This window comes from Carcharodon carcharias, chromosome 3 (genome assembly GCF_017639515.1).
Source record: "Carcharodon carcharias isolate sCarCar2 chromosome 3, sCarCar2.pri, whole genome shotgun sequence".
Lineage (NCBI taxonomy): Eukaryota > Metazoa > Chordata > Chondrichthyes > Lamniformes > Lamnidae > Carcharodon > Carcharodon carcharias.
The window spans coordinates 88,898,199-88,923,060 of record NC_054469.1 but is presented as its reverse complement, the minus strand read 5'-3'; the positions used below and the strand labels follow the sequence as shown (position 1 = coordinate 88,923,060).

The following is a 24,862-nucleotide window of genomic DNA, read 5'->3' as shown; positions in this document are numbered from 1 at the left end:
GCACCTTTTAAAGTGAAACTAAAACTCAATTTGACCTTTTCTGAATACACACATACAGATCTACAAATCAAACTTAAATATTAAAACTAAAACTTATTCTTAACACCCACAAATATAAATATAACTTACTTAAACTATCTCTATTTCCTAATATACTGTTAATTTTCACAGAATTATACGTTTTTCTTTCAATTTGATACTATCCTTAACTTCCTTAGTTAGCCATGGATGGTGTGTTCTTCTCGCATTCAAGTGAGAAAGAAAGACTATGGCCTGAATTTTTCGGTTGCTATGTGTGCCTGGGAGCGGCTGGGAAACGGACCCCTAACCACGATTTCACACTGGCTGGCCATTTATCAGCCAGCCAGCTTGAAATGCATGCTGAAAAACTCAGCGCTGCCAGGGTGGGGGCGGGAAGAGGGCAGGCGACGACATGGGCATGGATCAGCATTGCTCGCAAGTTCCTTGAAGGCAGACAACTGCCTCGAGGAGCTGAAGACCTACAAAACGTGAAATCTGTAAAAAGCTGCAAAAGAATGTTCATGCATCACAATCAAGCACCTGAAAGCATACCTCATAAAAGTGCTGCCCTCAGATTTTTTTTTACCTAACTGAAATTTCATCCCGTCCTTGGATGAGGTTTGATGAAAAATGTAAACGCTGTCTGGTCGATTGGCCTGTCCACCAACTGTAAGGTTGGATAGGCCATGAAAAATCGCAGACAGCTGTGCCGTTAATGGGCTTAATTGCCCACTTAATTGTTGACGGGCGTGCTTCCAACTTTTTCCTGCATAGCAAAGTATCACACGAGTGCGCAATGACGTTGGGATGCTCACCTGACATCATATCTCTCGATTTTATGCCCGATCGGTTTGGGCATGCGCCTGCCTGCAGGAAGTAAAATTCTGCATTATATCTTTGTGTTTATGAAATATCTCCTTAATTGTCCACCATTGCATTTCTACTGTCCTACCCTTTAACCTAATTTCCCAGTTCACTTTAACCAGCTCTGCCTTCATACCCTTGTAATTACCTTTCTTTATATTTAAGACACTGGCGTTATGATGTGGCAGACGATGTGTGCCAGGCGAACCAAATCCACAAGGGAAATTTGGTTGTGCTATCACAACAGTTCTGCAATTTGTGTTTATTAGGAGAAGATGTGCATTGAATTCAGAAGTAATAAATCAACCAAGACCTTTAGATATTTTAAAAATTAAATTCAAACATTTATTAACAAAAAAAAGATTTCAAGCACATATATAAGACTACAATTACTTACTAAAATTCCTAATTAACCTAACTGCCAGTTACACCCCCTTTAAGGCAACAGTCCAAAAATAGACTTTAGATTTAAAACAGAACCAGCAAGTTAACACAATACTAACTTGACAGTGGAATTCCAAAAGGCTGGATGTTTCATTAAGGCTATTCTACACACCCCTGTTAGATCTTACATGGCCTTCTCCCACATAGCCTTTCATTCTCCTTTGTATATGTTTCTCTCTTTTTAATATGTAAATTCTATTGCTCCATATGTCATTGAACCTGTATCTTCCTCATAATATTAAAACTTCCATATTGCCAATATTGTTTGTAACCTTTGGGGAAAAATAAGCACACTCCTTAGCCTCGGTTATCTGGCTAGCTGTAAACAGACTAAGATCCCTTTGAAATCCAAATCTCCATTTTTTAAATCTAAAAATGCAAATTCCCTTCACACTTTACATGCTAAGCCAGCATCTATGTTTACTCATTACCATGTCAAGCATCTAGCTGCTTTTGATGATTTCAAGTTTCCTGTCTACTTCACTCCAAATGTAATTAAATCGCACAGATCAAACCAACTATACTTACTCCATAAACCTACTTCACAATGAACCAGAAAAATACTATGAAAATTATTATACTTTCGGCAAACTGGTCTTGGACCCACATTTCTCAGCCTCAAATGACCGTGAAATTCAGTCATGATATGATCACTGCTACCTAGATGCTCCTTTATTATGTAGAGATTACTTAATCCTGTCTCATTGCATTTTACCAGGTCTAGAATAGCCTGCTCTCTGGATAGCTCTAGAATGTGCTGCTCTAAGAAATTATCCCAAATACACTCCATGAACTCATCTTACAAGCTACCTTTGCCAATCTGATTTGTCAAATCTATATATAGATTAAAATCCCCCATGAATATTGCAGTACCTTTCTTGCATCTCCCATTATTCCTTCCTGTATACACTGTCCTAGTGTGTAGTTATTGTTAGGGGGACTTAAACTACTCCCACAAGTGACTTCTTAGCATTACTAGTTCTTATCACTACCTAAATTGATTCTACGTCTTGATGTTTAGAACTAATGTCATTTCTCACTATTGTACTAATGCCATCCTTAATTAACAGAGCTGCCCCACCATCTTTTCCTGGCTTCCTCTCCTGAAATAGTTCCCTTGATTATACAGGTCCCAGCCTTGGTTCGTCACCTTGCAGCCAAGTCTCTATAATGGCTACCAAGCCAAACATGTTTATTTCTTAAAGCAAAATACTGTGGTTGTTGGAAATCTGAAATAAAAATGGAAAATGCTGGAAGAACTCAGCAGGTCTGGCAGCAACTGTGGAGAGAGAAACAGAGTAAACATTTTAGAGTCCATTTGACACATTAACTTTCTCTCTCCACAGATGCTGCCAGACCTGCTGAGTTCCAGCATTTTCTGTTTCTATTTCATGTTTATTTCTGTTTGTGCTGACAATTCATCTGTTTTATTACAAGTGCTATGCACATTCAGGTACAAAGCCTTTAGTTCTGTCTTTTTACTATTTTGCAAACTGGCCTTATCTGCTGGCGCATCCTTGAGTTTGTATGCTCCATCCCTTCCTGCCACTCTCATTATCATTACTCTTATTGCTATATTGCTCTAGTGTTTGTCCTTTCCCCTTTAATTTACCACATCTTCCCTCACAGGATCCCTCCCACTATTTAGTTTAAAGTCCTCCCTACCATCCTAGTTACATGGCTCACCAGAAAACTGGTCCCAGCACGCTTCAGATGAAACATGTCTCAATGGTGTCCCACTTTCTCCAGTATTGGTGCCAGTGCCCCATGAATTGAAACCCACTCTTCCCATACCAATCTTTGAGCCATATATTCAACTCCCTAGTTTTATTTCCCAATGCCAATTTGCTCTTGGCTCGGATAATAATCCAGAGATTATCCCTAATGGCAGTTACTCACCAACAAATCAACTTGTGGCTTTCCTGAGGTGTCACTGTTTGATTTTACTTTTCTTATACTTGGTCAGCGCACACTGACTCCTGAAGGCTCCCGATTTTAGGTGCTCCTGGGCAGGCCCAGTTCCTATCAGCTTCTTGATGGTAAATGAAGTGAAGGTCCATGGAATAGCAGATACAAGAAAGAAAGAAATAGTAGGCAGTCTATTCTGCCAGTATGGGCCCAGTTTCAGCCACACAGTTCTTCCAAACAGAATTCCATTCCTTTTCCTTCAAGGACATAGCCAATTCTTCACAGGGAGCAGTGTTTGTGTAGCCAAGGTTCTGTTCATGCAACCTTCCATGCAGTTGCACAATTCTTTCCGAAACCTTCTCAACTCTCAGTTCCTCTCTTCTCTTGGTCTTTCTGTTCTTGTCTGCCAGCCACTTGGCCCCCATATTTTAACTTCCTTTCTGGTACTGCTTCAAGGTTATGGGTTGCCCTGTCACATGGGTCAGTATTTCTTACGATCCAAAAATTATAATTGGTCCCTTTACAAATGCTACAAATTCTTAGAATTCCTTTTCAGCCATGTTTAAGAACAATTACTGATTCTCCAAATATTTTTAAGTGATTAGAAATTTTCCTTGCATCTGCATTTGATTACATAAGCAACCATGTACCAAGGGCATTGAGTGAACTGATGTTTCAGAAGAGAAAATGGATCCAAAACTGAGCATGGTGTCTTTTTGCAAATGGAAATAAAATTACAAAGCTAACAAGGAAGGCATTCCAAAGGCGGACTGTTAATTTAGGGACATTCTGATTGCTATTGTAAGCCAGTCAGAATTTATTTTGATTCAGTATTGCCTGAAACAGTAAATTTATATTTTTGCCATAAATTTTCTGCAGGTATTCATTATTCATGCCTGCTGGGTTTCTTAGGATCTAAGTATCAGCATGTTTAATTTAGTACTGCATTTAATGAGTAAAGCTTTGAGGCTGGCTATTGTCTTGTTCAGGTGTATGAGTTTGCAGTGAAAGAATCTAATATCATGGCCCGTGTCCCTGCGGAGGATGCTGATACACCCCCTAGAAAAAAGAAGAGAAAGCATAGGTAAGGGTACTTAGTTAAGCATTCTTGATCCTTGGATGAACCTGGGACTTGCTTGTTACCATGCTAAAATTAACTTCACTGTTTTTGATGCGATATATCCAAAGGCCCAACTGGATGTTCCTTGCTGCAATCCACAGACTCTGGAACCCACATAGATTTTGCCTCAAATAGAAATGTTACCAAAGATGGACCAACAAATTAAAATGCTAAATCTGACCACTAGTATCAGCTGTTGACTACTGACGGTCAGTGGTGTATTCATGGCATGTTCAGAATTGCTTGGCATAGGCTAGTATAAGGATTTCAATGTATTGGTACTGATGGTGGTCAAAATCAACAACCTCAACTGTTTCTTAAGAAATTTTATATTAAAGAAAAAAAATTAAATATGATGCATTTCAGTTCATAGTCTCCCTGGCTTCTAGCCTATTGCTGCTCTGGTTTAGAGAAACACTCACTCCAACTGCTCCCCTTATTCAGTTCAGAGTCATTCTTTCTTTCCTTCAACCCAACCAGTTCATGCTGGTGCTCATCTCCCTTTCCTGCACCCTCCCCAGTCCTTAATTTATGTTGCCACTCTTTCGTCTCCACCCAGTTCACATTTGCACATTCCTCATCTTACAACTGGTCAGCATAATTCTGTGGCTCCCACTTTCTCAGGGTTGCTCTTGAACTCCACTTCCACACTGTTTTCGTGCCCAAAACCTCCACCCAGAAGGACCACTCTGCCTTCCACCTTTTTTCCCCCTCAAGTGCTGCTCTTGAACTCTTTGCTAAGCAGTCTGGGGATTTCTGCTGGCTGTTGCTGTTCGCTGGTGGGACCTGATTCTTGCAAGAGTTCCCAACTGTGCAGCAGCATTCACAGTCAATAGCAACAGGAGGTGAGAATTGCAAAGTATTTCTGTGGAGATAGCCCAAGAGTGCTGCTGGTTTTATCTGCAGACAAGTGCATAATGCTCATAAAATGCTGGCTGTCCCTGTCAAGCACAGATGGTTGGCATGAATGCGGGGGTCTGGCTGAACAGGATACTATCTCAGCAATGGGCCATCGCCTAAAGAAATATGAGGTAATGTGTGATTATCCACAGATAAATCTCACTGGAAAGTTTCAAAACAGCTGCTGTAATTTTGCAGCAAAAAGCAGTGCAAATAAATTGTCATTCCCACTGTTTCCTTTTTATAGCTGGGATCATTTGCAAGATTCAAGCGCAGGAGATGACCGTAATCCTTAAAACCCTACACTGGCTGAGGAAGACTTGGTTCTCAGACCCATTAAACGTTGAGTGTTGGCCAACCTTAAACAGGACCTGTTGTCACAGACGGTGAGTCAGATGTGACACAGTGCTCCTTACTTTTAATTTCATGGCTTAACCCATCAGAGAGACAGGCCTAACTGCAAGGGTTTCTCTTTGATTGTAGATACATTATTGGCATCACAATAAGCTACATCCAAACAATTGGTTTGTCCTTTAGTGCCAGGATAACTGATGTGCTTGGTATCGAAGCTGCTCTCACTTCCTTCAGTGTTTTGGAACCATAATAATTTATTTCACTGTTATGTGGCTGTTGTTACATTATTACTTGCAGGAATTTGAGTTGATTGTTATATGGGTTCATGAAAGTTATTTGCAGAAAAGCAACTAATATATATTCTGTGTGTTCTTATGTGGCTGAGTAAGTAGCTCTAGCCTCTTGAGTGTGTTTAAGCTCTACTTCAGAGACTTTGAGTACAAATATAGGCTGACACTCCACGGCTGTATTAAGGGAGTGCTGCATTGTTGAAGGTGCCTTCTTTCCAATGAGGCATGAAACTGAGGCCCTCTCTGCCTTCCCTAGTGGACATAGAAGATCCTATGACAGTATTTCAAAGATGAGCGGGGGCTTTTTCCAGTGTCTTGCCCAGTATTTATCTCTCAAACAATATCTCAAACAAATTATTTGGTCATTTATCTTATTGTAATTGGGACCATTCTGTATGCAAACTACCGTGTTTCCTACCTTACAACATTAAAAGAACTTAATTGGCTGGAAAGCACTTGGGTTGTGAAAGGTGCGATATAAATGCAATTTTTTTTCTCTCTTGACCAAATTGCCAAACTGATTATTTCAATTCAACTTATTAATATTTAATATACTATTATATTTCAACTTAGTTCTCATTACCATTATTATCTCTTCTGTGGTTTGGCATTTGTAAAAGGTAGTCCTCAGTGTGTTTTATGTTTTTTGCTTTGTTAATCTCTAAACTGCTGAATTTTCTTTTAGTTGGTCACAGCATACTTCCAGAATAAGAATGGAAGTATTTTTATCAAAGCTGACAATGCAGTTATATTTTGTAGCCAACGCAGAAAATGCTTCATTTAGTAGCAAACATTGGGAAATTTGTTTACCAACATTTAAACAACTAAATAGTATATGTCATGTTTGGGAGTGAACAAGATGGATGGTATTGTGGGCATTATTTACTGCTATAAATGTGTGTGTGTATGTATATATGTGTGTGTGTGTGTGTGTATATCTCAAAAGGTTGTTTCTGTTTGTTTCAGGTTGTGGGCTGCACACTGTAGAAAAATACAACTAAAGAAAGGTTAGTAATCTAATTAATTTCTTTATACGCAAAACTTCCTCTTACATAAAAAAAAAAACCCAGAGCAATCTGCATTTTTCCCTTTGACAGTTTGCTGACTGCCTTTTTGGTTGTTTTACCTAGATGGTTCATCCAATCATGTTTACAACTACCAGCCCTGTGACCACCCACGTCAGCCCTGTGACAGTTCCTGTCCTTGTGTCATGGCTCAAAACTTCTGTGAAAAGTTCTGTCAATGCAGTTCTGAATGTAAGTATAACATATAGAAATAACATCATTTTGGATGACAGTTTTGTGGGTTTTTTCCAAATCCCTCCATCCAGTGTAACTGCCTTCCACATGGCTAGTAATGACCATGATGTCTAGGTAAAATGATGTTATGACTATTATTATCAATCTGATTTTTCAAATTTTGCATGGCAATTTTTGTTGTTGCTTGGACATCACCCCTGAAAGTAACAGGAAAGTGGTCAAATTTAATTTTAAAAAGCCGAAGGGTATACCAATTGCTACAACACTAATATAATGTAATTTTCAGCACTGTACTTGTATTGAACTCTTCACTGTAGGAGCCAACTGATCTGACCAGCTGTCCATACATCTGCATTTGTTGTTGAGACAGGAGATACTTTTATAGGAGAATGCTCATCAGATCACTGATAATGCAGATCTGAGTTCTAAATGGCTGATCAGATCAGCTTCAACACATGGACTTGAAAGGAAAAAAAACGCAACAGCGTATTCCTAATGCACCTATGGCCCTTGGTGAAATCACAGCAGAAGTGGTCTCTTTATCTCTAGTGCAACTACTGATCAGGGGCAGCATGTGAAGGTAATTGTGACAAACTGTAAAGTGAACCAGAATTTCATGGAAAGTTCCTTCAATTGCCAAGTAACCTGGTCACTGGTGTTGCATCCCATTTAGTTTGAAAGGGGCACCCTTTTATATTAATTAACACCTGCTCACTGAATTAGGGGCCTGTGTGTAGAGATTTTTCCAGGGATTTTTTTTTGGGTGAGATTAAATAGTCAGCAAATGGTGTTTGTGATTGCATCATATCTGTATCGGGAGAGGCTGTGTGTGTTGCATATAGCGTGCACTATATTTTGCCTTTATTTTGTCAGATCCAACTAATACATTTCTGTCATGTTACACAAGAAATAGTAGTAGGAGTAGATTATGTGGTCTGTTGTGCCTGCCTTGCCATTAAATATGATCATGGCTGATCTCCAGCTTCAACTGCACTTTCCTACCTGTTCCCATATCCCTTGATTCCCTGAGAGGCCAATAGTTATTTTAAATCTTATCTCCTTTTCTCTAGCTTTTTTCTTTTTTGTGTCACACTTCAGAGTCTAGAAATTCACTCAAACCCATTTTACTGGCAGAAAGCAGTATCTGGTGGGCAGCATGCACATATGCATTCTGCACTAAAACTGTACCGCCCACCTTTTTGGTAAAGTACATGGTACTTTGGTAAAGTAGGGCTTGCACCTGAAACAAGTGGTAGGTCCTTTGCATGTGTTTTAATGCTTGTTTCAGGACCCTTTTCCAAAATTGGTCTCCGTTGAATTTAGTGGGCCTACTATATTCAGGATAATGAAGTGTGCATGCTGCCTTAAACGGCAATTCTTACTGGGTCTAGTGAAGGCCTCCACCAAAAAAGTGAGTTATAAAAATGAACTTAACTGAATGTAAACCTGGAAGAAGCAGGAGTTCTCTCATTTCACTCCTCCCTCATCAGCATTGTCCCCCACCCCACTACAATGTTTAAATAAGGCCCAAGGTACAACACAGTGCCATGTACTATCGTACAGGATCATTCCCTCGACTAGCAGGCTAGTGCTATCCAATTTCACCTCCAAGCCTGTCTGATGTCACCTTCTGACAGAAATTTGTTATATGATGCAGCAGTATAAAAAGCATAAGAAATAGGAGCATGACTAGGTCATGTGGCACCTCAAGCCTCCTCAGTCATGGCTGAAATTCTACATCAACTCTGCTTCCCTGCCCTATCCTCATTCCTAATTCCCTTAGTGTCCAACATCTATCGATCTCAGTCTTGAATGTACTCAACAGAGCATTCATAGCCCTCTGGGGTAGTGAATTCCAAAGATTCACAATCTGCTGAATGAAAAAAATTTTCTTCTCTGTTCAGTCCTAAATGAGTCCCCCATTATCAACATCCTAGGGTTTACAATTGAGCAGAAACTACTGGACTAGCCATATAAATAATGTGGCTACAAGAGCAGGTCAGAGGCCAGGAATCGTGTGACGAGTAACTCACCTCCTGGCTACCCAAATCCTGTCCATCATCTCCATGGCAAAAGCCAGGAGTGTGATGGAATACTCCCCATTTGCCTGGATGAGTGCAGCCCCCACAATGTTCAAGAAGCTTGACACCATCCAGGACAAAGCAGCTGGCTTGATTAGCACCACATCCACAAACATTCACTCCCTCCACCACCGATGCACAGTAGCAGCAGTATGTATCATCTACAAGATGCACTCCAGGAATTCACCAAGGCTCCTTCGACAGCATCTTCCAAACTCACAACCACTACCACCTAGAAGGACTAGGGCAGCAGACAGATGGGAACACCACCACCTGGAAGTTCCTCTCCAAGTCACTCACCATCCTGACTTTGGAAATATATCACTGTTGCTTCACCGTCGCTGGGTCAAAATCCTGGAGCTCCCTTCCTAACAGCACCGTAGATGTACCTACATCACATGGACTGCAGCAATTCAAAAAGGCAGCTCACCACCGCCTTCTCGAGGACAGCCAGGGATGGGCAATAAATTCTGGCCCAGCAAAGCCCACATCCTTTGAATGAATACAAAAAAAGTATAGGCCTATTCCGTGCAATCTCTACTCATAGGATAATCCTCTCCACCCAGGAATCAATGTAGCGAAGCTTTGATGTGCCCTGTCTAAAGCAAGTTATATTCTTACTTGGGTAGGGATACCAAAATTATACACACTACCCCAGGAGTGGTCTCACCAAAGTCTTACTTTTTAATTCCAACCATCTTGTAATAAAGGTCAATTGCTTTCCTAATTGCTTGATGTACCTGCATTTCAACTTTGTTTTGTGTATGAAGACACTGTAATCTCTCTAAATGCCAAATTAATGTCTCATTATTTATTTTTTTTAAAAATCAGATTTTCTGTCCTTCCCACCAAAATGAATAACCTCTCACTTCCCCATGTTGTACTCCATCTGCCACCTTCCTGCCCACTTACTTAACCTGTTTCTATTCCACTTCAGTTTGCTGCATTCTCCTTCCAGCTTACTTTCCCTCCTATCTTTGTATCGTCAGCAAACTTGAATATGTTACATTCTTCTCCCTCATCTAAATCAGTGATATAGATTGTAAATAGCTGAGCCCCAACACTTAATCTTTACAATTCACCAGGAAAAGCTCATAGCTGAAAATTATTCATTTATTCCTGCCCTTTACTCAATCCTCTATCCATGCAAATGCATTAACCTGAACCTCATGAGCTCTTTTCTCATGCAACAATTCTTTTTGTGGCATCTTGTTAACTGCCTTTTGAAACACCAAATATGTTACATCCACCGGTTCCCTTTTATCTACCCTGCGAGTTACGTGCTCAAAAGACTAATAGATGTGCCAAAAATGATTTCCGTTTCATAAAACCATATCAACTCTGCCTAATATATTTTTCCAAGTGCCCTATTATCGTTTTATTAATAATGGATTCCAGCATTTTCTTAACGCATGATGTCAGACTAACTTGCCCGTAGTTTCCTGAATTCCCCCTCCCTCCTGTCTTGAATAGAATAAAGAAATGTAGAGGAAGCAAGCAGTCATTTGAAATGTGCAAACTCTGCAGCTGTAGAACATATTAGAATGTTGAAGGGTCATGAGGACTCGAAACGTCAACTCTTTTCTTCTCCGCTGATGTTGCCAGACCTGCTGAGTTTTTCCAGGTAATTCTGTTTTTATATTAGAATCAAGTGCACTCCAACCTTTTTAATTGACCACTGTAATTAACCCAGTGTTTATTTACAACAGCAACTTGCATTTATAAGGTATCTTTATTGTAATAAAATGTCACAGGCACTTTAAGGAGGTGATATCAAACAAAAGTTTGACACTTAGCTGCTCAAGGAGATAAGAGGGTAAATTACCATATGGTTGGACAGAGATTTCATTTTTAAGTGTCTTAAAACCTGAGAGGGAAATAGATAAGCAGAGTGCTTTAGGGGGAGAGTTGCTAAGTATAAGGCCGAAGCAGATGAAGGCAAAGCAGCCGCTGATGAAATGATTAAAATTGGAGATGTGCAAGAGGCCAGAATTGTAGAAGTGCAGAGATATTGAAGGCTTTTAGAGCTAGAAGAGGTTGATATGGAAGTGGTGAGGCCATGGAACTTAAGAATTAGGAGCACGAGTAGGCTGTTTTTTCCCTCAAACCTGCTCCACCATTCCATAAGATCATGCTGACCTGATTATGGACTTAACTCCACTTTCTTGCCTGTCCCCCATAACCCTTGACTCCCTTGTCGATCAAAAATCTCTAACTCCGCCTTGATTGTATTCTATGTCCCAGTCTCCACTGTTCTCTGGGGTGGAGAATTCCAAAGATTAATGATCCTCTGAGAGAAGAAACTCCTCCTCATCGCTGCCTTATTTTTAAACTGTTTTCAATGCATGTATATCCCTTCTTAAGTAAGGAGATCAAAACTATACAGTTCTCTAGATGCGGTGTCACCAATGCCCTGTACAGTTGTAGCAAGACTTCCTTACTTTTATTTTCCATTCCACATATTTATATGGCTAGTTTGGATAAGTTTTTGGTCAATGGTAACCCCCAGGATGTTCCTGATGGGGAAATTCAGCAATTGTCATTGAACCTCATGGAAAATGGTTGCATTCTATCTTGTTGGAGATGGTCATTGCTTGGCACATATGTTGCTTGCACGTTACTTGCCACTTATCAGCCCTAAATGTTGTCCAGGTGCTGCAACATGCAGGCATGAACTGCATTATTAACTGAGGAATTGAGTGGTACAGAGCACTCTGCAATCACTAGCAAACACCCCCACTCTGACTTCTTGTTGGAGGGAAGGTCATTCATGAAATAGCTGAAGATGGTTGGATCTTAGGCATGGCCCTGAGGAATTTCTGCAATAATATCCTGGACTAAGATGATTGGTCTCCAAAAACCACAGTGTGACAGGGTAGATATGGAGAATTTCCCCCAGATTCCCACTGACTTCAATTTTGCTATGGCTTCTTCATGTCGCACTTGGTCAAATACTGCCCAAATGTCAAAGGCAGTCGCTCACACCTTGCTCCAGAATTCGGCTCTTTTGTCAATGTTTGGACGTAGATTTTGAGGTTTGGAGCTGAGTGGTCCTGGTGGAACCCAAACAGCATTGCGGAGCAGGTTGGTACTGGCTAAGTGCAGCTTAATTGCACTGTTGACCGTGTGTCATTTTGCTGATAACCGAGTTTAGACTGGTGGGTCCTTCTTTGTACAGGACATACCTGGGCAATTTTCCACGTTATTGGGTAAATGCCTGTGCTTTTGCTGTACTGGAACAGCTAATTGCACGGTTAGTCTGGAGCACCAGCCTTCACTTCACCAATACTATAGCCAGCTTACTGTTAGGGATGGTAGTCTTTGCTGTATCTAATACTTCCAGTTGATTCTTTATCATGTGGAATGAATAGAATTGTCTTAAGACCTGCATCGATGATGGTGGGGACTTCAGGAGAGGCAGAGAAAGATTATCCACTTGGCACTTCTGGCTGAAGATAATGACAAATGTTTCATCCTTGCCTTTTACACCTGACATGCTGGGCTCCTCCATCATTGAGGATGGAGATGTTTCTGGAGCCTCCTCGAGCTGTTTAATTATTCACCACCATTCACAACTGGATGTGACCGGTCTGCAGAGCTTTGATTTGATCCCTTGGCTGTGGGATCACTCATTTCTGTCTATTGCATGCTGCTTCTGCTTTTTAGCATACATGCCGTCCTGTGTTGTAACTTCACCAGGTTGCCCCTCATTTTAGGTATCCTGGTGCTGTTCTGGCATGGTCTTCTGTACACTTTATTGAACTAGGGTTGATGCCTTGGCTAGATGGCAATGATAGGGTACAAGATATGCTGGGCCATGAGGTTACAGATTGTGGTTAAATGCAGTGCTGCTGCTGATGGCCCACAGTGGCCCTTGGATGGTCAGTTTTGAACAAGCTAGATCTGTTCTGAGTCTATCCCACATAACACATTGGCCGTGCCATACAACACAATGACGGGTGTCCTCTGTGAGTAGGTGGGACTTTGCCTCTACAAGGACTGTGCAGTGGTTACTCTTATTAATTCTGTCATAGATGGTGCATCTGCGACAGGTGGAGAGGCGAGGATGAATAGACTTTTCCCCTCCTGTTGGTTCTTTCATCACCTGCCATGTTCCTGGTGTGGCAGAAATGTCCTTTAGGACTCCGTCAGCTTAGTAGAGGTGCTCAACATGGAGGAGTACATATTCATAGGCAGTAAAAAGACATTAGGTGGTAGTCAGCAGAATCGTTCCTTGATCATGTTCAATCTGATGTCACAAGGCTTCATGGGGTCCAGAGTCAAGGTTGTGGACTCCTAGGACTACTCCCTCCCAACTGCATACCACTATGCCACTGCCTCTGCTGGGTCTATCCTGCCACTGGGACAGGACATACTCTGGGAATGTGTTGTTGGTGACTGGGATGTTGGCAGAAAAGACTATTCATCCTCTCCTCTCCACCTGTCACAGATGCACCATCTGTGACAGAATTAATAAGAGTAACCACTGCACAGTCCTTGTGGAGGCAAAATCCCGCCTTCTCACAGAGGTGTTTTGGTGAGAATGACTGTCAGGCTGTTGTTTGACTTGTCTGTGGGACAGCTCTCCCAATTTTGGCACAAGTCTCCAGATATTAGTGAGAGGGACTTGGCAGGGGTGTACCTTTTGTTGTTTCCAGTGCCAAATGCCAATGCTGGGTGGTCCATCCAGTTTTTTTTTTACTTCTCTGTAGCAGTTTGCTGCAACTGAGTGGCTTGCTGGGCCACTTCATGGGGCAGTTGAGAGTCAACCACATTGTGGTGAATCTGGAGTCACATATGTGCCAGACCAGGTAAGGACAGTAGATTTCCTCCCCAAAAGAATATTAATAAATCAGATTAGTTCTTCCACTATTTCAAACTGATCATGGGCATTTTCTGTACCAGAAAAAAATATAGCATTGTAAATTACATTAGTGGGAGAGGAAATCAAATAAATAATAAGTCTATCTAATTTACAGTCTTGTAGCATTTAGTGCTTTTAGCTCGTTTCCATCCAGTCTGTAGCTCGCCAACTATAATGGATCTGCAGGAATTCCACCTTCGTTATAAGACAATCTAATAGATTGCTGATTGTGTAACAAATTGAGAAAATTATAACTGGCAATATAAACAGAATACGTTTCTACCAACTCTGCATACTTGCACAGTCTTGGTTAATGCCTTATAATAAAATTTGAATCTGGTTATGAAATAGCAAAATGCTGACTTGAAATTTTCTTAAGATGGTGTAGAATTCATGTTCAGTGAATCAAGTTAATAAATAAAATAATTTAGAATAACCAATGCCTTTTTTTTTCAAGAATCTACCGCAGTTATATGCCATTTGTGATCGATTATACATGCATACTTATCAGTATATATCTGTTTTCATTTTATTTATTGGTTGCTGCCCTGAAATTGAAATCCTATGAATATTGATTGAATTAGTTTGATTGCTCACAATGGGAACTCAGTGCAAACTGACTGGTGTAGGATTTCAAATTCTGATTTTATTTGTATGCTAAAGTACAGTAACTAATCCTTTTATTTAATCATATTTGACCACCTTGCTATGACAAATTAATGCACAATGAAGCTATTAAGATGAGAGAGCATCCAAAATATGGTGTTTATGAACTTTAAATACTACAGTTATACTTCATTCAGCAAAATCTTCCTCCATTAGGTCAGAACAGATTTCCCGGTTGTCGTTGCAAAGCCCAATGCAACACCAAGCAATGTCCTTGTTATCTTGCTGTGCGTGAATGTGATCCTGATTTGTGCCAAACCTGTGGAGCTGCTGATCACTGGGATAGTAAGAATGTGTCCTGCAAAAACTGCAGCATCCAGAGAGGATCCAAAAAGGTGATTATCGACAGTTTCTACCATTTTACATTGGTACTTACACCTCTGTAAAGTCTGTTAGCATGTTTATTCAGGTTACATTTAAACTCATTGCTCTGTAGGATTGTTTGTAAAATGTTTTCCATATAAACACTTTTTGTAAGAATTTTTTTAGCAACTTGAGCCCATAATTATATTTTCTCCTTCAATCAACCTTCAAGCACAAATAAATAAGCTGTCAACAAAATGCCAAGAGCCATGAAATACACGTTGAGAGTTTGGTTTCTTGAACAGAATGTGCAATGCCCCTCTGCCTCCATTTCATACAGTACCATTCTGTTAATTCACCTCAATTCATTTCTCCTTTTAGACATTAGTTCAGTTGGGTTTAAACAAGCAAAAAATTCCATTGCAAGCAACCCGCGGTTCCTTCATATTCAAGCATACAGACCAGGGATTTTAGCCCCTCCATTTTTGATTAGTTTATCTATTTCCATCATCTTTCTCTTTAAATGATGCGTTCACCTTTTGGCCTCCCTGGGAAATACTGAGGCAAAATAGCTTCACTATTTCTACCATTTCTCTGTCACTATCCGAGAGTACACCTCGTGCATCCCTTAGTGGCCCTGTCCCTGATTTTAGTGCCTGTCATTTTCCAATTATAATTCCCATTTGTTTCACTAAAAGTGTATCTAGAAGTTAGGGTATTTACACATGGCAACAAATGAAAATGATTTTTATATTGCAGCTGGTGAAGAACATCTTTTCCAGGCATGTTATGAATGATAATGCATACCTACTAGAAACATTACGTTTCTGTGGCATATCTTCTGAATGCCTGTTTTTAAGCCATAAATGAGAATCATCTCATTTTCATTCATTTTAGGCATTTATAAACTTCTTGAAATTTTTTTACATTTATTTACATATATAACACACTTAAAAATGTTCAGAAATAAAAACTAGTTACCATTACATTTAATATCCAAAGCCACAAATTGTTTTCAGTAAAATCTTCAAATGCTGTGTCTGAGTCACTATCCTCGGTTAGTTTAGGCAGCTGCCGTGTAACTTGCTCTTTCCTCTGCCGTGTTAACAGTTTAACTTTTTAATTCAAAATGTTAGTAAAAAGAATCCCACCTTTGAGAAACTTGTCTGTTTGTCACTTGCTTTGTTTGATCAATTGATAGACTCTTTTTGGTTACTTCAGTCTGCTTGAGTATCGCATCTTGCATGGGTGTAGGAACTGGTCAATCGACAAACTAGGGAAAGGAGCCTTTAGCATAGTCGGGTTTGCTCGCTACTTTTCTCAATAAAGGGGTCACTGACTGCGGTATTGCAAAAGACTATGCTGTGTATAATATGCAATGTTCATGAAAATCAGAGTGCATATTTGGGTGCATATTATGTTTGAAAAATCATGATTGGTACTTCTATGAGCTTATTTTTTAGCTTCAGTTTTACCCTGATCCCTTTAATCGCCCTTGGTGTTTGATTATTGAATAGTCGTTTTTGCCTTTTAGCAAAATATATTTTTCCTGAACACTCACAATCATCTTTTTAAAGAATATTTCCCACTTGTTTTCTTTGTCAATTTTTCCCCCCCAGTTTACCTTCCCTGTTTCTATTTTCATCTAACCACAATTAGTTTCTTACCCCAATCTATTACTTGTCTGAAGTCTTCCTCAGTTGCTATTTAAATCTTTTTACCTCGTGATCATCATTGTTTAGATGTTTCCCCCATATTTTATTTCTCTTATCTGCACTGGTTCACTTCCAATACTGGATCCAACAGTGATTCATTTCTTTGGGCTTCTTGCACACTAGATGAGCAAAGAATCCTGAATGCGTTGTTGAAAACGCCAATTCCCTTTCTTTTAGCCTTTTTATTTGGGAGTAATTGAAATATTCTATGATTATTCTCTTACTCATTTCATAGATGAAATATGTGAGGGAATCTATTTTTTCCCTTCCAATTTTAATGGTCTCTCGAATACCCCTAATAGTATGATTGATCCCTTCTTATCCTTTACCTTGACCCTTATGGATATTTCTATCTGAATGTTATTTGTCTCTTTTTCTACAAGAATTGTTATCTCTAATAGTGCAGCTAACCCATCAACCTCTGCACCTTCCTCACTTTCCTTTTGAAACGTTATGTCCTGAAACACTTAATTGCCAGTCCTGTTTTTTATGTAGCCATGTTACAATTATCCTAACTACATCTAGCTCTCCACCATGAATTTATTGCTTCCACTGCCGCTGTTAGTTTTGGATATTGTGAGCATTGCTGAATGGGCAATTTAATATGTTTCATTCATTGTTCCACTTGAATTATAAGTTATTTTATACACCAAAATGAAATATTTCTGTTCTATTTTTTTCTCCTATAAAATAGCACTTACTGCTAGCACCATCTGACGTTGCAGGATGGGGCATTTTCATCAAAGAGCCAGTGCAGAAAAATGAATTCATCTCTGAATATTGTGGAGAGGTTAGTTGTAACGTTGTGTGCGCTTTGGGGGTTAAGTATTGGAATTTTCTGTGGCAGTGAGAAAAGTTTAACTGTTTGTTAATTGGCTTTGTCAAATGATTGCATCCTTCCAGCCACATTTTAAAATGGGCTTAACTAGGTTTATACCTTTTTGTGCAGATTTATAATATGTTTGAATTGGAGCATAACATGCACATTTTTGGATAATAATTGTGTGGGATGTGTGGCAGCTTTTAGCATAAAATGCTAGAAGTCTCAAATAAATGCAATTATGCTTATGAAACTTGGTTACAAATATGAGATGTTAACTTTTTTATTTTTTTTTACCACTTGTGTTTACATGGTGTTGCTCATCTAATTAATGGAATTAATTTAGAGAGATTATTAAATTTGACTAAGAGAGGTATAAACATTTTTTTTGAGGGATCTCTGCTGTACACCACCCAGCCTTAGGCCTCTGAGCAGTTACCAGTTTGTTCAAATCATGCTGTTGACTGATACCAACTAGGAATGGGTTGCTTCACAATATTCAGAACTATTGACAATAGATCTGGAAAAGAAGATTCATCTCAGTAGATGTGGCTGGATTTCAGTACAACTGCCAAAGCTGAAACAAATGCATGCTGAACCCACTCTATTTTTCTGCATACTCTGTTCAAATTGCTTCCAGGATTAATGAATGTAACTACCACAGAATTAGGTGGCACTTGATTTGAATTGCTGACTGGTGACTAAATCACAGATTCTTACAGCACAGAATGAGGCCATGTGGCACATCATGTCTGTGCCAGCTCTCCAAATAAACAATGCACCTAATGCCATTACTGTGCCTTCTCCCTGTAACCTTGTACAGTCTTCCTATTCAGATAATAATCCATTTTCCTCTTGAATGCCTTGATTGAACCTGCCTCCACCATGCTCTCAGGCAGTGCATTCTAGATCTTAACACTGCTGTTATGACCAGGTGAGGAGGGGTGAAATGAATTCCCTAGTCTCCCACTCCTCATTTGACTGTTACAAAGGTTTTTTTTAAGGAATTTAGAGAGGATTTTTTGCCAGTTCTCTAAGTGTTCAAATATTTATGTGCCGAGGTTGTAAAGAATTACTCAGACTTTTTTTTTTAGGTTAAACAAAGAATGAAGTAAGTTTACTGAAATTATTTCTGAGCTAAAAGAAATCAGAAAAATGCAACACCATTCAAACAATCTGGGCCCACGCTCACAAGTACAAATGGCAGAGTAAGACAATAGGCTTATATGGATTTTACAGTCCATGAAAGAAAAAATGGAGAAATTGATCTGTTCCTCTACTTACTGTTCAGAATATTTTACTGTTTCTCTGAAATTTTTTAATTCTTTCATGGCACATGGACATTGCTGGCTATGCATTGCCCATCCCTAATTGTCCTTGAGAAGGTGGTGGTGAGCGGGCTTTTTGAACCATTGCTGGTAGATACACCCACAGTGCTGTTAGGGGGGAGTTCCAGGATTTTTATCCAGCAACAGTGAACAAATGATGATCTAGTTCCTAGTCAGGATGGTGTGTGGCTTGGAGGGGAATTTGCAGGTGGTAGTGGTCCCATGCATCTATTGCCCTTGTTCTTTTAGGTGGTTGAGGTTGCGGATTGGAAGGTGCTGTCAAAGGGTCCTTGGTGAGTATCTGCAGTGTATCTTGTAGATATTACACACTGCTGCCAATGTAGTGGAGAAAGTAGATTATTAAGGTGCTGGATGGTATGCCAATCAAGTGGGCTGTTTTGTCCTGAAAGGTGTTGAGCTCCTTGAGTGGTGTTGGAGCTGCATTCATCCAGGCAAGTGGAGAGTATTCCATCACACTCCTGATTTAAGCCTTATTAATGGTGAACAGACTTCAGGGAGTCAGGAAGTGAGTTGGCCTGCACGGAATTCCCAGCCTTTGACCTGCTCTTGTAGCCACAGTATTTATATGGCTAGTCCAGTTCAGTTTCTGGTCAATGGTAACCCCAGGATGTTGATGGTGGGGGATTCAGCGATGGTAATGTCAGGGAGAGTTGGTTGTATTCTCTATTATTGGAGATGGTCATTGCCTGGCACTTGTGTGGCGTGAATCATGGGGGATTTTAATTAACATATAGACTGGAAAAAAGATAGGAAAAGGTAGCCTAACTGAGTAGTTCATAGAATGTTTTCAGGATCATTTCTTAGAACACCGCATTCTGGAGCCAACCAGAGAGCAGATCTGGTATTGTGCAGCGTAAGAGGATTGATTAATGACCTCATAGTGAAGGTACCTCTAGGTAGCAACGATCATAATATTGAATTTTACATTGTTTGAGGGAAAGAAGAGTGGGTCTAAAACTAGTGTTTTAAGCTTAAACAAGGGCAATTATGTGGGCATGAAAGCAGAGCTAGCTAAAGTGAACTGTCAAATTAGATTGATTGATAAGTCAAACGAGATGCGGTGGCAGACATTCAAGGGTATATTTCAGAATAGACACATACATTTCAAGAGGAAAAGTCCAGAGGGAGGACCCACCATACGTTGTTAACTAAAAAAAGTTATAAGTTAGTATCAAACTTGAAAAAAAACATATAATTGTGCAAGGATGGGTGGCAGGTCAGAAGATTGGACAGAATATACAAAAACAGCAGAGAATGACTAAAAGACTAATAAGGAGAGAAAAATTAGAGCAAGAGAACGCTAGCTAGAGTTAGCAAAGTGAGTGTCGATTCTATGGTAAGTGAGTCTGGGGAATTGATGGATAATAAGGAGATGACAGATGAATTGAATAGGTATTTTGCACCAGTCTTCAATATCGAGGAAACAAATAACACCCCAGAAGCAGCTGTGAATCAGGAAGTTGAAGGGAGGGACAAACTCAGGAAAAGTACAATTACCAGGGGAGTGTCAGCTCGCAGCTGCCACATTTTGCTTAGTAACAAATTCCTGGGTCCTGATCGGCTACAACCTAGGGTCTAAAAAGAAGTGGCCAGTGGATAGTTGATGTGTTGGTCTTAATTTTCCAAAGCTCCCTAGATTCATTCCTATTAGATTGGAAAATAGCAAATGTAACTCCTTTATTCAAAGAGAGAGAGAAAGAAAGCAGGAAGCTACATGCCAGTTAGTTTAACATCTATCATAGGTAAAATGTTAGAAGCTATTAATAAATACATTATAGCAGGGCACTTAGACAAATTCAAAGTAGTCAGACAGAGTCAACGTGGTTTTGTTAGTGGGAAATCATGTTTAACCAATTTATTGAAGTTCTTTGAAGAAGTAAGATGTGTTGTGGATTAAGGGTGGATGTTCTGTAATTTGTTTTCTAGAAAGCATTTGATAAGGTGCCGCCTCAAAGATTATAGTGGAAAATAAAATCTCATGTTGTAGGGGTTAACATGTTGAGATGGTTAGAAGATTGGCTAGCTAACAGGAAACAGTAGGCATAAATGGGTCATTTTTAGTTGGCAAGATGTAACGAGGGGTGTGCCACAGGGATCAGTGCTGGGGCCTCAACTTTTTACAATTTATATAAATGACTTGGATGAAGGGACCAAAGGAATGGTTGCTAAATTTGCTGATGATACAAAGGTAGGTCAGAAACTAAGTTGTGAAGAGGACATAAGGTGGCTACAAAGGGATGCGGGTAGATTAAGTGAGTGGGCAAATAGAGTATAATGTGGAAAAATGTGAAATTGACCATTTTGGTAGGAAGAATAAAAATAGAAGCATGTTATTAAATGGTCAGAGGAATCTGGATGTTCATGAATTGCAAAATATTAGTGTGCAGGTACAGCAAGTAGTTAGGAAAGCTAATAATAGAATGTTATTGTTTATTGTGAGCATACTAAAGGGAGGACGAGGCAACCATGGCTGACAAGGGAAGTCAGGGAGAGCATAAAAGCTAAAGAGAAAGCATACAATGTGGCGAAGAGCAGTGGGAAGCCAGGGGATTGGGAAGCCTACAGAGACCAACAGAGGACAACTAAAAAAGAAATAAGGAGGGAGAAGATTATATATGAGGGTAAACTAGCCAGTAATATAAAAGAAGCGTTTTTTTTAGATATATAAAGGATAAGAGAGAAGCAAAAGTGGACATTGGGCTGCTGGAAAATGACGCTGGAGAAGCAGTAGTGGGGAACAAAGAAATGGCGGAGGAACTGAATAGGTGCTTTGCGTCAGTCTTCACGGTGGAAGACATGAGTAACATCCCCAAAATTCAAGAGAGTCGGGGGGCAGAGGTGAGTACGGTGGCCATTACCAAGGAGAAGGTGCTAGGAAAACTGAAAGGTCTGAAGGTGGATAAATCACCTGGACCAGATGGATCACACCCCAGAGTGCTGAAGGAGATAGTGAAGAGATATTGGGGGCGTTAGTGATGATCTTTCAGGAACCACTGGAGTCAGGGAGGGTCCCAGAGGACTGGAAAATTGCTAATGTAACCCCCCTGTTTAAGAAGGGAGTGAGGCAAAAGACGGAAAATTACAGGCCGATTAGCCTGACCTCGGTCGTTGGTAAGATTTTAGAGTCTATTATTAAGGATGAGATTTCAGAATACTTGGAAGTGCATGGTAAAATCGGGCAAAGTCAGCATGGTTTCATCAAGGGGAGGTCATGCCTGACAAATCTGTTAGAATTCTTTGAGGAGGTAACGAGTAGGTTAGACAAAGGAGAGTTAATGGATGTTATCTACTTGGACTTCCAGAAGGCCTTTGACAAGGTACCGCACAAGAGGCTGCTCAGTAAGATAAGAGCCCATGGTGTTCGAGGCAAGGTACTAGTATGGGATAGAAGATTGGCTGTCTGGCAGGAGGCACACAGTGAGGATAAGGGGGGTTCTTCTCAGGATGGCGGCCGGTGACTAGTGGAGTTCCGCAGGGATCAGTGTTGGGACCTCAACTTTTCACTTTATACATTAATGATCTAGATAAAGGAACTGAGGGCATCATGGCTAAGTTTGCAGATGTTACAAAGATAGGTAGAGGGACATGTAGTATTAAGAAGGTGGAGAGGCTGCAGAAGGATTTGGACAGATTAGGAGAATGGGCAAAGAAGTGGCAGATGGAATACAATGTGGGGAAGTGTGAGGTCATGCACTTTGGTAGAAGGAATAGAGGCATAGACTATTTTCTAAATGGGGAGAGAATTCCTAAATCTGGAGTGCAAAGGGACTTGGGAGTCCTAGCCCAGGATTCTCTTAAGGTTAACTTGCAGGTTGAGTCAGTAGTTAGGAAGGCAAATGCAATGTTGGCATTTATTTCGAGAGGACTAGAATATAAAAGCAGGGATGTGCTGCTGAGGCTTTGTAAAGCTCTAGTCAGACCACATTTAGAATATTGTGAGCAATTTTGGGCCCCGTATCTCAGGAAGGATGTTCTGGCCCTGGAGAGGGTCCAGAGGAGGTTCACAAGAATGCTCCCAGGAATGAAAGGGTTAACATATGAGGAACATTTGAAGACTCTAGGCCTATACTCAAAGGCGTTTAGAAGGATGAAGGGGGGATCTGATTGGAACTTAGAATACTGAAAGGCCTGGATAGAGTGGACATGGGGAAGATGTTTCCATTAGTAGGAGAGACTAGGACCCGAGGGCACAGCCTCAGAGTAAAGGGAAGACCTTTTAGAACAGAGATGAGGAGAAAGTTCTTTAGCCAGAGAGTGGTGAATCTATGAAATTCATTGCCACAGAATGTTGTGGAGGCCAGGTCATTGAGTGTATTTAAGATCGAGATAGATAGGTTCTTGATTGGTAAGGGTTACGGGGAGAAGGCGGGAGAACGAGGTTGAGAAACCTATCAGCCATGATTGAATGGCGGAGCAGACTCGATGGGCCGAATGGCCTAATTTCTGCTCCTATGTATTATGGTCTCATGGTCTTACTAGTGCTACTGAGCTACCCTTGGTGATGGACATTTAAAGTCCCACAACCAGCGTATATTCTGTGCTGTTCCCAACTTCATTGCTTCTTCCAATTGTTGTTCAACATAGGGTAACGATTCATCAGCTGAGGGGGGATGGTAGATCGTCATTAGCAGTAAGTTTCTCTGCCTATGTTTGACCTGATGCCATGAGACTTCATGGCGTCCAGAGCTGATGTTGACAACTCCCAAGGCAATTCCCTTATGACTGGATATCACTGTGCTGCCACTTCTGGTGGATCTGTCCTGTCAGTGTGACAGGACATACCCAGGGATGGTGATGGTGGTGTCTGGGACATTGTAAGGTATGATTCTGTGAATATGACTATGCCAGGTTGTTACTTAACTAGTCTCTGAGACAGCTCTCCCAATTTTGACCCAAGCCCCCAGAGGTTGGTTAGGAGGACTTTGCAGGGTCGATCTGGCTGGGTTTGTCTTTGTAGTTTCTGGTGCTTATGTTGATGCTGGGTGTTCCATCTGGTTTCATCCTCTTTGTCGATTTTGTAGCGGTTTGATACAACTGAGTGGCTTGCTAAGCCATTTCAGAGGGCATTTAAGAGTCTAAACAGATTGCTGTGGGTCTGGCATCACATGTAGGCCAGGCGGCAGATTTCTCTCCCTAAAGGGTATAAGTGAACCAGATAGGTTTTTATGACAATTGACAATGGTTTCATAGTCACTATTACAGAGTTTTCCTAAAAATTCCACCAGCTTATTAACTTAAATTCCACCAGCTGCCATGGTGGGACTCGAACCTGTGCCCCCAGAGCATTAACCTGCTCCTCTGGATTACTATTCTGGTTACGTTACCACTATGTCACCAGCTTCCTCTGCACCTACCTATCTGCCTGCTCTGTTAACAGGTAATATTCATATAGTGCCTTTAACATGATAAACTGTCCCAAGTCGCTTCACTGGAGCTCCAGAAAACAAAATATGACACAGCCTTAAGGAGCTATTAGGTAGACTTTATGAAGTGTCTTAAAGAAGGAAAGCAAGTTGGTGAGGCATAGAGAGGATATTCCAGAGCTTAGGGCCCAGGCAACTGAAGATGTGGCCACAATGGTGGAACCATTTTAACTGTGGGGGGGGTGCGGGGTGCTTGAACCAGAATTTAAGGAAATGGGGCTGGAAGAGATTTTTTTAATTTTATTTCATTCATGGTATGTGGGCTTCGCTGGCTGGGCCAGCATTTATTGCCCATCCCTAATTGAGAAGGTGGCAGTGAGCTGCCTTTTTGAACCGCAGCAGTTCATGTGCTTTAGGTACACTTACGGTGCTGTTAGGAAGGGAGTTCCAGGATTTTGATCCAGTGACAGTGAAGGAATGGAGATATGTCTCCAAGTCAAGGATGGTAAATGACTTGGAGGGGAACTTCCAGGTGGTGGTA

General features: G+C 40.6%; 1 protein-coding gene across 4 annotated transcripts in view; it reads left to right on the top strand.

The window, feature by feature from the left end:
- ezh2 (enhancer of zeste 2 polycomb repressive complex 2 subunit) overlaps positions 1-24,862 on the top strand; it is a 111,341-nt gene that overhangs the window by 71,485 nt on the left and 14,994 nt on the right. For 3 of the 4 annotated variants that reach the window (XM_041184798.1, XM_041184797.1, XM_041184799.1), the window contains 5 exons: positions 4,227-4,321; positions 6,868-6,908; positions 7,032-7,157; positions 14,928-15,106; positions 17,484-17,579. In XM_041184798.1, the coding sequence (XP_041040732.1) occupies positions 4,227-4,321; positions 6,868-6,908; positions 7,032-7,157; positions 14,928-15,106; positions 17,484-17,579 (537 nt within the window). The remainder of the gene's footprint in view (positions 1-4,226; positions 4,322-6,867; positions 6,909-7,031; positions 7,158-14,927; positions 15,107-17,483; positions 17,580-24,862) is intronic. The other variant, XM_041184800.1, reaches the window with a different exon arrangement.